Source organism: Brassica napus, chromosome A7 (assembly GCF_020379485.1).
Source record: "Brassica napus cultivar Da-Ae chromosome A7, Da-Ae, whole genome shotgun sequence".
NCBI lineage: Eukaryota > Viridiplantae > Streptophyta > Magnoliopsida > Brassicales > Brassicaceae > Brassica > Brassica napus.
The window spans coordinates 22,347,824-22,367,409 of record NC_063440.1 but is presented as its reverse complement, the minus strand read 5'-3'; the positions used below and the strand labels follow the sequence as shown (position 1 = coordinate 22,367,409).

The window sequence follows — 19,586 nt, the reverse complement described above, 5'->3', positions numbered from 1 at the left end:
ATATTTAGTCATTATAAACCTTTATGGTTTAGTTTGAAAAAAAAATCCATGTTTTAGAGCTGTATGTGGCGATTTCTCTTTATGTTTTTTTAGAATACAATGGTATACGTTGCTACGAATCAATAAATTACTAACACTGGTTGTACAGTAACTATACAACATAAAAATTAATGTTGAAATTTATCTAACACTGGTTCATTATCCATAAATATTAAGAAAGCTGTGTAAATTTATATCAGTAAATACCACATTGTTAAAGCACTGTTTAAGCTTCTCTCTAATAAATAAGTTGAAATAGTATTGTGGTCTTAATCAAAATATGTATTCAAAACAACAATAAAATATTGATTCATCAGTTACTATTATGAAGCAGAGTTGTTATAATTCCATTTAAGACAAAAGAAATACATACTGGAGAATCAGTTATAACTTATGAGTTATAACATAGTGAATCAAATTATAAAGACAAAAAGATAAATTTCCATCTCCAGTTAAAATAAACTATTTTATATTTGAATTTCACTTGATTGCTGGCTGTTGCTTGTGCTCAGCCACGATACCGCTGACAGTAACATATTCTACAATCTAAAACATTTCGATCGTTACTGAGCGAGACATGAACCTGGCTCGAAAGGCGCGACTCGTCCTCCACCAACCAAAGGTGCAGCTGCAACTCCTCTTTCATTCAACAAGCATCTAAAGTGAGCCAACCTCGTAGTTACCTTGTCTGGATTTTCAGCCAACTTTGTGTAGGGAGTCCACAACCGCTCTATCAAACACCAGAATATAACTTTAATCTTTTTAGCAAAAAAAAGTAGCATACAAAATGTAAAAATAAAATATTTTGCAAGATGAATAAGAAAAGGTTTATATATGTACCTGCAGCTGCGGCTGCACGAGGCCAAATGGTTTGCTGAATGTCAGAAGCATCAATATGTTCACCCCACATGCACACTTCACCACCAAGTACTAGACTTTGTCGCTTTTCATCCTTTATCATCTCAAATGGCTCGTTCGCGTAAAACATTTGCCACGGTGTGTCTATATGGTCCAAATACCATTTGTCTTGGTTACTCATTATGCACCTTAAACCGGCCGCAGTCACTCTCCCAACAACTCCAGTACCAAGCCTGATTCACCAAGTAAAAAGATAAGTAATGTTGTCTCTCTACACAATTTATGGTTTGCATTTACCAGTTGTGGACCACCGTTTTCGGGTTTAATTTGTTTCCAAAGTTGTTGAAGGTTTCTTCCCTACAGTATATAACATTAGAGCAAAATGTAGTTACTAAGACAAAGCTACTTTTAGCATTTTTTTACTGTCCGATGAAAGGATATTTAAATTACCAGTTGATGATTTCATATCCGTGTGACGAAGCGATCTTTTGCGCCCGTAGTACGAAATATTCATAAGCTTCTGCTTCAGTTTTCCGATGTTTTTTTAGCCTGTAGATTAGATAGTTCAAATAAATAACATGAGCAGATGAAATGTCTAATAGTATCATTACCATTTGGATATTCGAGGTGTTGTAGACCAGCAAGCTGCAACGAAAGTACATGTAGTCAATATACCATGAAACTAAACACGATAGAGAAGAAATGTATTTGTTAAACTGTGGATACTTTCTTACTTGTATTTACTTCGTCACCTCCCAAGTGGATAAATTTAAACTTAAAGATCTTGCTGAAATCTGAAAAAGATAATTCCATTAGAAAAGGTTTGGCTAAGCATATAATGATATAAATATGATGAGCTGAAAGAAAGTGTTTTTAAAGATCGTACCGGAGAGAATGCCATCAATGACCTTGAATGTAAAGTCACTACTCACGTCAAGCGGTTCTTGACAATTCTTGGACGGCCACAAGGAAGGATATCCCTTTCCCCTTTTATTTATTTATTAGAATGAAAATTATTCTCATCGAAAATAATTTTGAATATAAAGAAATGGGATATGAAGAAGGGTAACAAAAAGAAATTACCATGAGAGAGCGTGGCCTGGAACATCAATCTCAGCTAATACATGAATCCCTCGTCGCCCAGCATAACTATATGTATATTTTACATATATACAAAAGTAGTTCAGATATGGGATTCCTAACAGTCATAATTTTTTATATATATCATTTATGAATCCCAACATTACTTGACGATCTCTGCAGCGTCTTCGAAGGTGTATCTCTGAGTGGGAGAATAAGCGCCATTCCATAGTTTTGGATACGAAGGAATCTCTAAGGGAAACGACTGTGTGTCCACAATGTGCCAATGAAGTACATTCTACGCGTACAACCCAACCAGAGAATTATAAGTGATACGATTCATCAACCAACCAAATTGAACAATAAAAAAGAGCTTACTAGCTTGGTGTATGTCATGGAATCAATCACGTTCTTCATAACAGGTAGTGGCAAATAATGTCGGGATGTATCTGTAGCAACAAACAATGTCTCATATCTTATTTCATCCATTTCACATATTAAGAGAAGATATTGCAATTCTATTTATTATATCCTAAAAACAAGTTGAATATATATTGGTAACGTTTAATTTAAAAATAGCTGAAAACTTGCTTACCGATCAAAAGACCACGGTAAGAGAATCTGGGCTGGTCTGTGATATTCCATGGAGTCATTAAAATCTCTATTACCTTTTTCTTCATATTAAAATGGCATAACTGGCTGAATGTCTGCATTTATAATTTTATTTATTTATTTTCTTCGATAACTAGTTACATCCTTCTTTCGTAAAATGAAAACTAAGTTCACAAAATAATAAACACAAACCTGTAGGCCATGCAATGCACCGTAAACGCTTTTTGCCTGCGTTGCAACACAGATATCAGTGGAGAGGTTCACGATTGCATTATTAAGTTTTTCTTTTTCATATATTAGCACAAGAGATCAACAAACACTAGTGGAATCACACATTATCATATCCTTTCAAGTTTTTTTTTGTACTATTGTCTGAATTAGTGGTCTGTGTATGTATTTTCTAAATTAAAAACAACGGGAAATAGTAATCGACACATAAGCAGATCACGACTTCTGCTTGCATATTTGTATTCTAGTACATGAAAGAACAAACTATAAAGAAAAGACCATACTAAGCCCATCATGGTTAGTATGGTTCACGTGGAGGCAACCATCGCAGGTCCTACATGAGCCTCTATTGTCATATATAGTGGCCAGAATAATGGATTTTTTGTTAATCTTTTCGACTCGAAGGTGATGAGGAATAATATCATTATTTGTTGATTTATTGGCGACAGGAAATGAAATATATTTTTTGAGAAATGAAATATTTACAATTAGAAGGAACAAAACTGCAACGTCAAATAGAAGTATTTGTATTTCCCCTTTTTATTTTGAAACACGTATGTTTTTCTCTGAAATGTATATATTTTCCAGTGGAATCAATTAGATGTCGAACTCAACTATAAAAGAGAGCAACCAAATATTCAAAGTTGGTGTCTTTTATGGTTAATAAAGCTGAATTCACATTTAAATCTTTTATGGATATATAATAATAAGTGGGCAGAAAAAATGATAAAAGGTAGTACTAGTTTTTAGTTGGTGCGTTGGAACTACTAACCTCAAGTTGTGCATACGGCTTCTCTCGGGATGCAACCACTAATTTGTACGATTCGTCTGCTCCATATTCCAACTGCACCATACCAATCACACAGATTTTAATAATAACAACAATATTGTTGGATTTTTGATAAAATTACACAAACAATATTTTCTTTAAACTGGTAACGGCCAAATGATCAGATGACTAATCTCATCTTACTCTATTAAAAGGGCGATATGCAGGCTCCTTAAGGGTGCCACGTCGGATCGGAAATTCCACCAATGATAGTGCAGCAAAGAGACATGTCATCTCTTAATAATTTCGTTTGGGCTTCGTGTTTGGTATAATTGATTTTGGGCTTCTGGTTTTAGATTTTTTCGATTATTAGGGCTTCGTCTTTCTTTCTCAATCATTCCTTCTTCCGACTTCGGTGATCTTGCCGTTCTTCTCTTCGACTTCCTCCTCTTCTCTTACTCTTCTCTCTGGATCCGTTTCATCCCATACTCTCTTTACTTCACGCTCTAATCAAACCTTGATTGATTTCATTGAATGGATTCTTTTCATCTTCCTCTCTATCTCTCTATTTATAAATCTTTTCACTTGAGTTATGTGTCGATCAAAATTGAAAATTCTCTCTCAAACAATCGTCGCGATGGAACCCAAAGGACACTCTCCGATCTCAAGCCTCCGCACTACCAACAAAAAGACCGTCGCATCTTCCGCGTCCACTAAGCCAAACGGGAAGTCCGTCGATTCCTCCGCCACTGCGATGAAGCGTAACGGGAAGTCTGCTGTTTCGTCTGCTATTCCGATGAAGTCAAACACTTCTGCCGCCGTCTCCTCCGCGCATGACGATAAAATGATGTTCTTCAGAGATGTGAAACTCGGCCCACAAGAGGTCGACTTGAGGTTCCGTCTGATTCATTACTGGGAGGCTCGAAATCCAAATACGAAAACTCTCATTGGACAGGAAATGCTCCTTATCGATGAAGAGGTTCGTCTTCAACTATTTTGCTACTCTTGATCCTTATTTATAATTGCTCGACATTGTTAGATTTCTATTGATCGTGAATTTGAAATCATCTATAGGGAGCTGTTATTCAAGGTTATGTTCCATCGGGACGGGTTGGGTCATATGAGCTGATATCGGGTTGTGTTTACAAACTGAAGAATTTTTTCGGCTCCAGAAACAAAACTCAGTATCGTGTTTCTGATCATAACGCAACCGTCACCTTCGCTTGGAATTCTGAGCTATCCGTTGTTGATAACCCCCCGGTTTCAATCCCTGAGGATAGGTTCAGGTTTCATAACTACGAGGAGTTCCAGGCTAATTGTGACCACAAAATTGATCTTTATGGTAATCTCTGTTTAACTACTCAAGTGTTTATACTTAAATCTTTAGGTTTTATATATTTACATCTACTGAATATACTACTATGAAATATTTTATCCTAGACTATGTTGGCCACATGAAGCTGGTGAATGGGCAGACTATCACTGATCATATTGTTCTCGACGAAGCCGGCATAGCAGAGAAGCGGCATCTTTGTGTTCATGTTCAGACACACGAGTAAGTCTGTCCAAATAGAGTTAGATTCTGTGTGAGTTATGGTTGACACATGGTTTTAATGTTATGCAGCGGGCCAGTAATGAAGCTCTATCTATGGGACAAAGCCGCATCGGACTTCTGTGAGAAATTCAAATCTTATGGAAGCACTCCAAGCGTTATTTTGGTCACCACAGTCAACCCTAAGCATCTTGGAGGTAACATTTACTTAGTAATGTATAGCTTAGGTGTGGTGATTCGAACTGAAATGTATTTGGACATTTTTATTGTTAAGTGAGCCAGATCTATAGTACGAAATTCTGTTTTAATGCTTTTGTGGCATCGTTAAGTATTTGGTTGGTAATAATCAAATCATGTGGTCTGATCAGGAACCCTTGCTCTGACTTCGATGGCATCATCTCGAGTGTTTATGGATACTGATGTTCAGCCTAGCAGGGATTACCTCGGGTGGTGAGCATTTTTTGTATTTATATTTTACAAGCGACCTCTGTTTGCCATTTCATGCGATTTGACCTTGCCATACTTTTCGCGCTTCCATTTTTCTCAGGTTGGGATCCAACTCGGAAATTGCTAACAAGATTAATGCAGAGGTTGTCACTAAGCCTGAGACAGCTACTCTTGAGGAACTCTTCTCCTACATAAAGCTGCCAACTGCTAAGGTACAAGATTTGTTCTGTTTCCAAATTAGTTGTCGTATGCTTCTGTATTGATATAGTTTTTTCTAATTTCCACTATGGTAGGTTGCTTGGTTTGAATGCACAGCAACTATAGATGATGTTATCCAGGGTTCGGCTTGGTATTATATTTCATGCGATGGGTGTAACAGCAAGGCGTTCAAAGGGCCTACCTCCCTGATTTGTAACAATAAGAAGTGTATGAAGAGTGAAGTCACGGGCGTTGCTCAGTAAGTGATGTCTACACAGTTTCATCTACTTTTTGCCTGCACTAATAAATTATCTTCTCTCATTGCAGATACCTAACCAGGATATCTGTTTATGATAAGAGTGAGCAAGCAGTTTTTGTCATTCTTGGTGATGCTGGCAAAGAGTTGACTGGAAAGCATGCTTCAGAATTAGTTGCCAGATACTTTGAGGTAATTAAGAATCTGTGTATATATAGCCCCATAATATTTGAACTCACATAAATTTTTCTTGAATGTTAGTCTAATGAGAGCGTGGAAGCTGACCATTGCGTGCCGGTACCGCAAGATTTGCTTGATACAATCGGGCAGACACACAGGTTCATAGTGAAAGTCTCCGATCATAACTTGAAAGGGAAGACACGGACCATAACCGTCACCAAGATACTTCCACCAGAAGCTCCACATCCTATAGAACCATTGGTCGAAGACGCTATTCCAGCTACGTCCGATGGTTTCTTGAAGACTGGAAGTGAAGTATCCGGTTCCTCCAGTGGGTTAGTGGATGCCGCTGGTGGTCGGGTTAGAAAAGCGTCTGAGGGTATTGAATCAGACGAAGCCAAGCGTTCCAAGAGTGGCTAATGCAGCTTCAGCTATCTTCATACGCAGTGACTGTTTTTTACTGCAGTATGAGTTCGGTTTGATGTTTACGTAACGACTTTGCGTTTTTCTATTTCTATCTTCATACTTTCCGTTTTTTGGTCGGTCTTTATGTTTCTTTGAATACATTTTTCGTTAGTTGGATACACTCATCTCTTTAAACAATTTGGTTATCCTCATCTCTTTAAAGAATTTACTTGGCATTATTCCATACTACTACTCATATAATTCAGAGTTTATGATTAGAATTGGTCAACATCTACTTAAGATCAGAACAAGTGCTAACATTTTGACAGTCAGAACAGAACAAACTCCATCAATTAATACTCTTTTATGTAATACTCAATAAATTAATAAAACTCACCGGTCCCAAATTAGGCCGGCTAAATTTATCACGAATTGATAAATAATAAGATAATATTTTTAGAAAATTTTAACCAAATATATGGTCTCATCAAAATTATAAATTAGTGATTTACATATTTACATAATTTATATAAGTAGAACCTGTTATTAAATTATTTGATCTATATTCAAAAATAAAATATCTTTATATTTTATTATCACTTGATACATTTTTTATGGGCTTTACTAATATTATATCTAAGACCGCATTGTATGTTCTATTCAATATATATTATATATCGAATAATATAATATGATTGAGATAAATGTCTAATCTCAAAAAATAACAACCAATAACTATACAGTAAATCAAATATTTTATTTTTTTATAATTAGAGAATGGCCCGTTTTATGTGAAAAGCAATATAAAGTAGTGACAATAATTTCATGTATTTCCTTTGCATTGAGTAAAGCTTGTGGCTAAAGCCTATAATATTACATAAAACGGGCAAGATGGTAAATCAAATAATAATAATCAAGTTTTACTTCGCAGTCAAGGAATCTAACAAGTTCTAATAATCCTTAATACATACGCACTCATGTTCTACTTACAATACAAATTATAATTTAAAAGTATATTTCCTAAAAATCTACAAGTTTTGCAACTAAACATTCCAAATCAATCAGTTTTGCAACCAATCAACCAGCAAATGTTTCATTATCCAATGTGCTACATCTATAGAAATGCGTTTATGAAACTTAACAGCCTAGAACAAGAAAAAACTACATTATAATATTCAATGATATATAGTAAATGATATAAACTTTGTGACTTAATATAGCAATATAAAAAGCTATAGGACCGCATTTCATAATACCCAACCTATTTATTTAAAAATGATATACATATGAGCACAAAAAAATTTAACTTCAGCAAGAACAGAGTATAATTTAAACAAAATCATTATTATAATTTAAACAAAATATGATTATTAATCATTTTACAATATAATTTAAACATAATAATCTTCAGAGTTAAATTGCTCTCATTTTACAAATATTTAATATAAATTATTAATAATAATAAAATATTTCAAATCAAACACAAAATTAAAATAGCCCATATTTCTTAATATAAAAATTACTAATAATAAGAAAAAATTTCAAATGAACACAAAATTGAAATAGCCCATTTTCCGCGCGTAGCGCGGACAAAGACTCTAGTAACCATAACATCAAAGAACTTTGTTTATTAAAAACAATAAAACATCAATTTTTATTAAAATTAAAGCCTTGTGAGTCAATGGATACCAATCACACAGATAATAATAATAATAATATAATATTGCTGGGTTTTTAATAAAATCACGCAGACAATATTTCTTTAAGCTCGTAGTGGCCAAATTATTAAAAAAAAAAATTTTAAAAAAATTTAATGGAATAAAAAAATTCGTTATTAATGACTATTAGAAGTGGATACCAGATAATCTGTCGAAGTCAAAAGAAACAAATAAACGATGAATTAATTATCATATCTCGCTAATATTGAAATGTTTGTATTTAAAAACTTCTTCAAATTTTATAAAATATACTGTAGGTCACTACTTCTATAACCGACTTACAGACTTGCATTTGTTCAGAACAAAAAATAATAAAGACTCCAATTTAGTGTCTTTAACCATTGTGAACATTGGATTACTATCATACATCGTGGATCATAAAGAAAATAATCTGATTAAAATCTGGATCTAGGATTCTAATATTGCATATTAGGTGGATCTCTGCAATCTTATCCTTGAAATAAAACTCTAAAAGTATTATTTTACTCAAATCAAACAGTAAGGGCCCTGCATCCTTATTTTTTTAAGCAAAGTAATGATTCAGAATTAAACTACTCATAAAAAATGCACAAAATAAAAAGTGTGTACTATTTACAGTCATGTTTGGAATTATGCTACTGATCGGAAGATGCTAAAACTTGACATTCAATTTGTTATCTCCTATTTTGTAACTGATCTTGGCAAATGGCCACGGTCACAAACACAACCCGCTATATAATTGGTCATGGCGACAGCGTTTTAGAACAATGGTTACTGTTATAATTTTGTAATAAATGATGAAACGATATCAGTCTAAATAGTGTACTAATTAAGAATTGTTTTAAGTACTATTTCCAAAAGGAATAGAATTCATCTACGATAAATTAAACATTAGCAAAACATATATATTTAGAATTTCTATAAAATAATATACCGAAAATATACCTTTACTTAATAAGGTCTTTCAAAACTCACATAAATTATGTTTTCCCAGGTTTGTGCCAAGAGTTAAGAACTTTAATTATGCAATGAAGATGTCCGTGACTGCGGTGGACCACCACACAACCAACGACTCGCCAGACATCAATCAGCAAAACCAAGCAAGCAAACATTTAAAAAATAAGAAGTTGGAGAATCGATACATCTACAGATCCAATTTTATACTATCTCTTTGCTGAACATATAAAAATATTCTATTTAAAATACTCTATTTTAAGCAATAAGAAATTCTTCTACGAAGATAATGCCAGTAGTTAGGAAGAGAATGGTAAACATTTTCATAAATGATAATTTTAGCTTAAAAAGTTTTCAGCATAAAATGCGATGACAATTTAATAAAAGAAAACAAAGAAAATGATCTTCATCCACAAAAAAAAAAAAAAAGAAGAAGAATATTTATCTTATCAACTTAACTTTTTCTTTTTCTCCTTTTCAGATTTTTTAATACGTTTTTCTTATAACTGTTTTTATACTTTTCAAATAATAATGGCATCATTCTAAAAAATTAACGTAAGCAAAGTATTCATCATTTTCATGAAAAAGTGACTTTATTCGTTGTCAGTGAGTGGATGAATGAAACTAACCTCATCGGTGGAGGAAGAGATGATGACGTGGAGTCCCTCAAGCAGAGCAGATCCGCCGGAGCTTGAAGAGTTCCGATGGCCGGAGACGACGTGGCTCAGCCTCACAACTGCAAGCATTCTATCGAATCCTTCTTTCAAAATGCCTGAAGGATCCTCGTATTTGCTTCCCTCCGTCACAAGCTTGAAATCTTCGCTTAAATACATTCTACGGCCACCGTGGCTAACTTCCGCCGGTAACGGCCAAATCCTTAACTTTTCGATGTCCTCAAAGGAGGAGACTGCCCCGGCGATGAATAGCACAAACAGCGGCGCAAGGCCGGAGATCTTTGTTGCTATACCTCTCATTTTATCTCTCTCAGTTAGGGAGATAGGAACAAGTAAAATAACAAAAATGGTTTTTAATATAAAAAAATTTCGTAGCAGAAATGAAGGAGAATCTCAGGATTAAAAGCTTAGAAATCTCGCTCTTTATATAGACATATCTATTTCATTATAAATCTCTAATTCTTTTTTTTTATCAACAAATCTCTAATTCTTAAGTTTTTTTTTAAAAAATCTAATTCTCTTTACACGTATTAAGGGAAAATATATAAATTGTGATACCTTAGTTTAACTACACATTTTTACCTATTCGATAAGCTGAAATACTGCTGACAAAAAAAAAAGAGATAAGCTGAAATACTATTCATGTTAAAGTGATTTAAAAAAAAAAACTCTTGCTTGTAATACAAAATTATAAAACGTAGAATATTTATTATGAAACGTGGATAATATTTATTTACATGTACATTGAGAACTATATACAATTCACATTAATGATTTTACCCTCTAAATTGACGAAATTGGGGGCTGTATAAAGAGTGTTTTCTGAATTAGTGTTAGTGCTAGAAATGCGAAAATGGATTTTCTTATTAATAGTAGGAAAGTATATTATTCGTTTTTGGGTCAAAAGTATATTATATCGTTTTTGGGTCAAAAGTATATTATATTGTTTTGTGAATATTTTGAATCGTATAGGAGTATGTTTGATTAGCGACATAATTATATGTTTGATGATGAAAGGTGGATGGATGAAAAATTTCAGTAATATAGTTTTTTTACATAGTAATATAGTCTCATGTTATGTGATGAGTAGAATTTTATTTTAAATAAATTTCTACCCAATGGTTAAAACTATTGATATTTACAAAAAGAAAGAAGAAGAAGAAGAAGCAAAAGGTGTATGAAGAAAATAGGTGAATAATTGAAGACTGTTTCGTTTATTTGTTAGTGATTTTGGTGAGAATTTGGTAATATTGATATTGTTGATGTGATTTTCATTGGTTAGGTCAACTGGGCTATGTTACCTTTTCTTTTGTCAACGAGGATTATGTTCATCGATATCGTATTATTTACTTTGTATTTTATTTTATTTTATCTGGAGATCATCCACGTTACGAATAGCTAGAACGGATATTGTTTGAGATTATTAATTTTAGTAGTCTTCTCGTAAACTAATTCCGTAAACATATTGTTAAATTCTCAAATTAGAGATGAGTTTTTCTAATTCAAAATAGATTGCTATTGATTTGCGTCTATTAACTTTTCAAAAGAACAACCAAGCTTGGATAGCAAAGCAAGATCTATATTTTCCTAGAAGCAGGCATTGCAAGACTGATGTTGTTGTGTGAAACTTTGTCAAAATAATTCAAGACAATTGGATCAAACTGAAATCAATATGAAGGGGAATGTAGCTTACGTCTTCAGTTGAGACTGGAAATTCAAATTCTTGGTATTTCGACAATGAATGTTCACAACATATGACTGAAGACAAAAGATATATTGGATTAACTTTCTCCTATGATGGGTGGAAGAGTTACTTTTAGTGACGTGGACAAGAAACAAATCATGGTGTTGGTTCCATTGAGAATCCAAACCAACCACAACTTGTGAGTGCTTTCCAAAGGATTGAAAGCCATTTTCATCAGTATATGCTAGTTATGTGATGATGACTTGAAATTCATATTCACTAAAACTGATTTCAAGGCTATTGATGTAACCAGAAGTATAGTTATGCTCGGTGTTAGATCAAGTAAGAACTATTATAAGTGAGGGAGATCCAGTAAACGTTTGGTGCATGTAAAATCTCAACTAGATCTACGGCGCAAGAAGATGAGACATATGGGTTTTCATGTTCTAATTAAGTCGACTTCAAAAGAGATGTGGTTCAAGGGGTACCTAAATTTGAGACATCAAATGAAAATGTTTATGACACATGTTGCTATGGAAAACAAGTTAAATGCAACATAAACAACTCTTAGACAAAATTTCGAGCTTGCTCACATAGACTCAGTAAAACCTGTTCAGACTGAGAGTATTAGTGGGATATGTTCAGACTAAGAGCATTAGTGGAACCAGTTCATATAAGAGCTCAGAATATGCTTTCTGATATATATTTTATGTTGATTATATTTCATTGATTTGGTTTTTGAATCAATGTGTAATTCGAACTAGTATAGATATTGTTGGCAAAAAAGAATGATATAACATTATTGCTTTGATCTCGCAGAGTATACATGACATGACAACCACTTTCTTAAACCGATACTTGTTTCAAGCTGCGCTCATAGCATCTTGAGAGAAATGAATCAAAGACGACATGGCGAACTTTTATTTCACTGCTATATCAACTTGCAAAAATCATTGACAAGAGGGTAGAATTAAGTTAATTATGTTTTTCATTATTATTTAAACAACTTTTTTATAGATATATTTGATGTAAAATTGTTTTTGGTTGAATAAATAAATCTAACAGATAGCCGTACTATTAATATTGACATGTACTTTAGTTTTTTCTTTGTCAACCACATGTACTTTAGTCAAAATCTTATTTATATGCAGTAGATCGATGTTTTTTTTTTAATTTACAAAATTCATAAAAATGTGATTCACGGTAGCCATATAATTTTTTTTAACTGGCCAGGAAAGAATATTAACCAGAGGAGGTTCGTAGCAACACGTTTCAAGCACTTCTTTCTGCTTCTCAAAAATATCTCCTCTCGAGAGGCTTTACCGAATCGAAAAACTTCGTCTCTCTATCTCTCTCCCTCGACTCTGCTCAAAGTAAAAACTCCAAGTCATGGGAGATCATCAAAACGACGACGTTTTCTCCTTCTTCACCACTCCCAACGACTCCGACTTCTCCTCCGCCGCGGCTACTCCCTCCACGCTTTTCAACCCTTGCTCTTACTCCTACTCCTCCTCCTCCTCCGGCGACGAATCTCACCCCTCCGCTCCCTCCGTCGACGACAGCAACAAGCGAATCGACTACATGATCCAGTTCCTCGACCGTCGCCTCAGCCAAGACGGCAATTTCGACGCGATCGGGCCTGAGAACGACGCTGACGGATCAGATTCTCTCCCGGAGTTCGTCGGGAAGTGCGGTGGGACCGGGATCTTCAAGGTTCCGATCAGGTCCGCAGTTCATCCGAATCGGCCTCCCAGTCTCGAGGTGAGGCCTCATCCTCTGAGGGAAAGTCAAATCGGACGGTTCTTGAGGACGATGACGAGTACGGAGAGGCAATTGTGGGCTGGAGCTGAGGACGGTGGGTTGAAGGTGTGGGACTTCGACGGGATGTACGGAAGCGGGAGGGGATTAGAGGTGGAGGATACGGCGCCGTATAAGGAGACTTCGGAGATGGAGATTGGGTCCTCTGTTGTTTGTATGATTGGAGATGAAGGTAGTAGAGTGGTTTGGAGTGGGCATAGAGACGGGAGGATTAGGTGTTGGAAACTGAGAGATGACGACCATGTGATTGAAGAAGCCTTATCGTGGCAAGCTCATCGTGGTCCGGTCCTCTCCATTGCCATCTCATCTTACGGTGAGTGTATAGACATTTTAGCAATCGATATGGATTAAGTAGTGAACTTGAAACTTCCTGTACTTAATCATCCTTAGGTGGATATATGATCTCGTTGAGTTAGCCTTTCACTGCCTTTTGGAATCTCTATGTCTACCTCTGAATATAAACTATGGAACCTTTGCAGACGAGTTATATTTTGTTTAACCTTCTCTCATGTCACAACTTTTGTTATCGGTTGTCTAGGAGATATATGGTCCGGGTCTGAGGGAGGCGCTCTTAAAGTTTGGCCCTGGGAAGGTCTGGGGAAGTCTCTTTCTTTGAAAATGGAACAGAGGCACATGGCTGTGATATCAGTAGAGAGATCGTATATTGACCCAAGGAACCAGACTTCGGCCTATGGTTTTGCTAATACATTGACATCAGATGTTACATTCTTGGTATCTGATCACACAAGGGCAAAAGTATGGAGTGCTAGTCCCCTGACGTTTGCTTTGTGGTAAGTTGGAGACACGCTTTTGTCTGCCTTTCTTATGTTTCAGCCTTATGATTCTGTCTGATCTCCAAAATTTCAAAGCATTTTAATCAATACACTTGATAAACATTATCTACTTTCGTATACCATTGAGTAACTTTGTTGTGAATTTTGTTTGTCTTCTGTTTGATTTTTGCATGTCAGGGATGCGCGCACAAGGGATTTGATCAAAGTATTCAACATTGATGGGCAGCTTGAAAATCGAAATGACATGTCCGCGTTTCCTGATTTTGGCATTGATGAAGATGCAAAGATGAGGATTGCCACTGCTTCAAGGAAAGAGAAAAGTCAGTCTTCTCTTGGATTCTTTCAGCGGTCGCGTAATGCTCTTATGGGAGCAGCTGATGCTGTTCGCCGTGCTGCAGTGAAAGGGGGGTTTTGTGATGATAGTAAAAGGACTGAGGCCATTGTCATATCTGCTGATGGACTCATTTGGACTGGAACTGCAAACGGCGTAGTTATGCGATGGGATGGGAATGGTAATTGCTTGCAAGAGTTCTCATACCAGTCTTCTGGTATTCTCTGCATGTTTACTTTTTGTTCTCGGCTGTGGGTTGGTTATTCCAATGGAACTGTTCAGGTATTGGACCTTGAGGGAAAGCTGCTTGGAGGATGGGTGGCTCATAGTGGCCCTGTAATAAAAATGGCTATTGGTGGTGGTTATTTATTTACCCTTGCGTATCATGGAGGTATCCGAGGATGGAATGTTACTTCTCCAGGGCCCCTTGACAACGTATTGCGGGCTGAGTTGGCTGGGAAAGAATTTTTGTATTCAAGGATCGAGAATCTGAAAATATTAGCTGGTACGTGGAACGTTGGAGAGGGTAGAGCTTCAACCGACTCAATTGTATCTTGGTTAGGCTGTGCTGCAACTGGAGTTGAGATCGTAGTTGTTGGACTGCAAGAAGTTGAAATGGGAGCAGGAGTTCTTGCAATGTCCGCAGCAAGAGAAACAGTAAGTTGCCGTTTACCTAGTATTACCGGGAAATATTTATGTGTTAATGTGTATGACATTCTTCTGGGTGAAGCAACACCAATGCTATTTAAGTTATGCAATTCAGGGAAGAGTAGACAACATGAACATAATCTGGTTAAATGCCTCAGTTGTTTGGCCTTAATTTTGCGCGATCCTCGTGACCTTTGTTTTGCTTTTAAGTTATTTCTAGTAAATAAATTTTCAGAAGCACACGGGCACGCCCACACACACACACATCCTTTTTTCATTCTCTTTCTGGTTAAGGGGATACGTTTTGTACGACCAGCTAATAGCCTGTCTGTAAAATGCATTTTGGTATTCTGAATTTCTTAACTCTGTTTCCTCGAAAATGCAGGTGGGACTTGAGGGTAGTCCACTAGGTCAGTGGTGGATGGATCTGATAGGGAAAACTTTGGATGAGGGTTCATCGTTTGTTCGTGTTGGCTCTAGGCAGCTAGCAGGGTTGCTCATATGTGTATGGTTAGTCCTTCTTGAAGTCACTTATATCGTTTCATTTCATTTGGACAATCTATGTTTATAGATGAAGCATACTCCGTGTTATTTATGCTCATCTGAGTTGTTTAATTGTCAGTTGCCAAATGTTCTCTTTCAATCTTGTTTCGACAGAGCAGTTCTTAAATAACAGCATAGGAATAACTTGTCATTTTGAATTATCTTATTTCAGATTTGGTTGATTTTTATTGGATTTTTTAAAAGATTTGGTCCTAAAGTTAAGGAGAGAGAATAAAGATTACGGTGTTACTTATCCTTCCTTTGTTGACTCTGGGGATTCTTTTCCCCCGATTTATATGCTGCATACTTTCTCTCTGGGCGTGTTTTACCATTTCACTTACCAGTATTGAATGAATTTTATAAGTTTATATTCTTATAGAGGAGATACATTTTTCAGGGTGAGACATGACCTTAAGCCTCACGTGGGAGATGTAGACGCTGCTGCGGTTCCTTGTGGTTTTGGACGAGCGATTGGTAATAAGGTATGGTGCGTTTCGGCAATAGTTGCTCACGAGTATCATCAACAAAAAATAGGGGATTATCTCAAGTATTATTTTGATGTTAACTGTTATGGTTCTTGTCCACTTTTTGATTTCTTTATCATCTCATCTCTATAATTACAGAACATTTTTGTCTTTTCAGGGAGCAGTAGGTGTTCGACTCAGAATGTATGATCGAATACTGTGCTTTGTAAATTGTCATTTTGCTGCACACCTTGAAGCTGTTAGCCGGCGAAATGCTGACTTTGACCATGTTTATCGAACAATGGCCTTTTCACGCCAGTCTAGTTCACTCAATTCAGGAGCTGGTATGCTGCGAAATATATTCCTCTCCTGCTCTGTTGCCTTCTTGGCTTATCGATTTTGGCCTATTCATTGGTCTCTCTTGTTATTGATCTCTTCCATTGCAGCTAGTGCTTCAGTTGGTGTCTCAATGCCTCGTGGTGGAAATGTACGTACTTCCTTCGATTGTTTTTTTTTTTTTTTTTTTTGCTATCATTCTCTAGCAGAGACTGTAATATGTAGTTTCTTCAAAAGCCTAAGAGCTATATTTTCACAGGCTGTCAACACATTTGAAGCAAGGCCTGAATTATCTGAAGCAGACATGATCGTATTTCTTGGAGATTTTAACTACCGCTTGGACGATATAACTTATGATGAAACAAGGGATTTCATTTCTCAAAGATGCTTTGACTGGCTAAGACAAAAAGACCAGCTACATACTGAAATGGAAGCTGGGAATGTCTTTCAAGGGATGCGTGAGGCAATTATCGGGTTTCCTCCAACATACAAGTTTGAAAGGCACCAAGCTGGTTTAGCAGGTCAGTGATTTTCTCTTTGTTGCTTCTAATAATTTCTTATGTATAATAATAGTTCAAGGTTCTGTACCAAATCTTTCTTTTTTTTCTCTTTCATAGTTCCAAATCTTCCTAAGTTGACTGCATTATGAATTGTGAACATCCAAGCTTTTCTCTGCTAGGTAGGTAGCCTAAAACCTAAAGGTCGATACTTTGGAAAGTTGAGAATGTGGATTTCTCCTAGTACAGTAGTACTTCAGAGGAAAAGTACAAACTATAGTTTGAAAAGTTAGCCTTGTATCTACCTAGGAAATTTAAATATATGTGATATTAAACTTTCTACTGGCTTCTATAATATGGTCACGTGATTTTTTTCAATGGGAAGAGGCTGGATCTGTGATAATATTACTATATCCAGGCCTAGGGCTTTTGGGATTGAACGGGCATTGAGTTGCCGAAATCGTATTTGAACATTGAAGCTGTGTTTCTGCAGGATATGATTCTGGGGAAAAGAAGCGGATTCCTGCCTGGTGCGATAGGATCCTCTATCGGGATAGCAAGAGTCATGTGGGAGCTGACTGCAGTTTGGATTGTCCAGTGGTGTCTTCTGTATCACAGTAAGCTTCCTGTTTTTCCTTGGATACGTTCGGTAGGTTGCTGTGTCAGTTCACGGTAAAAAAACTAGAAAGCATACTAAATAGAGGATCACGGTCGTAGGTTTCCATATGTTTTATTAGATCATAAACAGATAATGAAAAGTGTTTCATTTGAGATAACAAATTTTTAGCTTACTATAACGAAGGACTTAAGCATAGGTTGTCGCTACTTAACAGTCCTTGACCTTCCTTCATAATTAACCTAGAATTGAGCAAGGATTGAGAGTTGCACTTCTTTATTTTGATTTTGGAAGGTATGATGCGTGCATGGATGTAACAGACAGTGACCACAAGCCCGTGCGCTGTGTATTTAGCGTAAAGATCGCCCGGGTCGATGAATCAGTTAGGAGACAAGAATTGGGGAACATCATAAACACGAATAAGAAAATCAAGGTCATGCTTGGAGAGTTAAGCAAGGTTCCAGAAACAGTTGTCAGCACTAATAATATAATTCTCCAGAATCATGATTCAACGATTCTGCGTGTCACGAATAAGAGCGAGAAGCACATTGCTTTCTTCAAAATAATCTGTGAAGGTCAATCTATCATAGAGGAAGACGGTCAGGCACACGACCACCGAGCAAGAGGCTCTTTCGGGTTTCCCCAGTGGCTGGAGGTTAGTTCTTCTTTTGATTTCTAGGAGCTTAATTTCAGTAAAATACTTAATTTTTTTGTAAACAGGTGTCTCCAGGAACGGGGATAATCAAGCCGAACCAAATAGCCGAGGTCTCGGTCCGCCTCGAAGACTTCCCAACAGTACAAGAGTATGTGGACGGTGTTGCTCAGAACTCATGGTGTGAAGACACAAGAGATGAGGAAGTCATATTGGTGCTCGTGGTGCACGGAAGGTTCTCGACCCAAACAAAAAACCATAGAATACGTGTGCGTCATATCCCTCGTGGATGCACCACGGCAAAGAAACATTACGATGATAAACCCAAAACCTCAGGACAAATAAACGCTCTTCATCGATCCGATTATCAACAGCTAAGCAATACGCTTGATGTGGTTGAGCAGTTAAAGGAACTTGCACAGTCCATAGAAGAGGAGCCACCTCTCTCTCGGAGGGGTCTTTTGTAAGTGTACATAGAGTGAGGTGAAAGCAACTCTTGCCTTTTATGGATTTCTAATGGGGAAAATTTGTGTGAAAAGACAACAAAAGAAATTGATTAGCTTCTTGCGTTTTTTTGTTTAGAGGCTAATATGTTGTTGTTGCTTATGAGAGTAATGGATTTGTATTGTTTTGTATCTCTCTCTCAATAATACTCTGATAACTTAAGTGATGAATTTGTAACAATATACTATTTTGAAAATCTCTAGCAAGTTCTCATAACGCAAACATATTGAAAAAAAAAATAGAAATGAATTTTCATTTAAAGCAAAAGCAAAAACAAAAAATACAATGTTTTGTCTATGTTTGTATAAATTTAACAAGTTTTATAATTTATATTTATAAATTTATGATTTTAATAGGACCATACATTTATTTAAAAGTTCTTAAGCATTTATTATTTAATTAAATTACATTATATTTTGAATTAGTCTAACTTTATCAGATATTAAATTATAAAATTTATACTGTTTTACTTTTGGTATTAGTAATATTAAGTTATGCCAGTCATCAGTCTATTATATAAAAGATGATTATATTCTTATAATGTGAACAAGTTACAAGATATTCAATGTGCTTTAATATACAAGTCATCTAAAGCGGGTTGAGATGGAAAATCAGGTAAACACACGCTTTTTTGGGTCGATGACAGTATATGATTAATTAGTAAGTTTGTACAATCTTATAAGCAATGTGATGCTTAACTTTCAACTACGCATGTATGATATAAATCTCTTAAAGTAAGGCTTAAAAAAG

General features: G+C 35.8%; 3 protein-coding genes across 5 annotated transcripts; 2 read left to right on the top strand and 1 right to left on the bottom strand.

The window, feature by feature from the left end:
* Positions 1-325: 325 nt before the first annotated feature.
* LOC106426280 (beta-hexosaminidase 3) lies at positions 326-10,405 on the bottom strand. 2 transcript variants are annotated; one of them, XM_013867001.3, is made up of 14 exons: positions 9,905-10,405; positions 3,590-3,661; positions 2,782-2,817; positions 2,573-2,684; positions 2,356-2,426; positions 2,145-2,275; positions 1,981-2,046; positions 1,784-1,884; positions 1,632-1,691; positions 1,509-1,542; positions 1,348-1,446; positions 1,195-1,254; positions 880-1,130; positions 326-769 (listed from the first exon to the last, which is right to left on the bottom strand). In XM_013867001.3, exons 1-14 carry the CDS (start codon positions 10,247-10,249, stop codon positions 603-605), a joined length of 1,605 nt encoding a protein of 534 aa, XP_013722455.2. In that variant the 5' UTR covers positions 10,250-10,405; the 3' UTR covers positions 326-602. The 2 variants fall into 2 exon arrangements, with proteins under 2 accessions (XP_013722455.2, XP_048591909.1); XM_048735952.1 differs by lacking the exon at positions 9,905-10,405 and adding an exon at positions 3,791-4,030.
* Positions 4,179-6,672, top strand: LOC125576279. Its single transcript, XM_048735951.1, has 9 exons — positions 4,179-4,565; positions 4,661-4,928; positions 5,027-5,141; positions 5,211-5,335; positions 5,507-5,588; positions 5,686-5,797; positions 5,879-6,042; positions 6,111-6,231; positions 6,301-6,672. Exons 1-9 carry the CDS (start codon positions 4,179-4,181, stop codon positions 6,637-6,639), a joined length of 1,713 nt encoding a protein of 570 aa, XP_048591908.1. The 3' UTR covers positions 6,640-6,672.
* Positions 10,406-12,904: 2,499 nt separating the features above from the next.
* Positions 12,905-19,034, top strand: LOC111199283 (type II inositol polyphosphate 5-phosphatase 15-like). Of its 2 annotated transcripts, XM_022689063.2 has the most exons (11): positions 12,905-13,764; positions 13,990-14,242; positions 14,423-15,233; positions 15,610-15,734; positions 16,165-16,249; positions 16,410-16,575; positions 16,678-16,718; positions 16,827-17,088; positions 17,558-17,681; positions 17,975-18,335; positions 18,401-19,034. In XM_022689063.2, the coding sequence occupies exons 1-11, from the start codon at positions 13,023-13,025 to the stop codon at positions 18,797-18,799; spliced, it is 3,369 nt and encodes a 1,122-aa protein (XP_022544784.2). In that variant the 5' UTR covers positions 12,905-13,022; the 3' UTR covers positions 18,800-19,034. The 2 variants fall into 2 exon arrangements, with proteins under 2 accessions (XP_022544784.2, XP_048591907.1); XM_048735950.1 differs by having other exon boundaries at positions 12,906-13,764; positions 16,410-16,718.
* Positions 19,035-19,586: the final 552 nt, after the last annotated feature.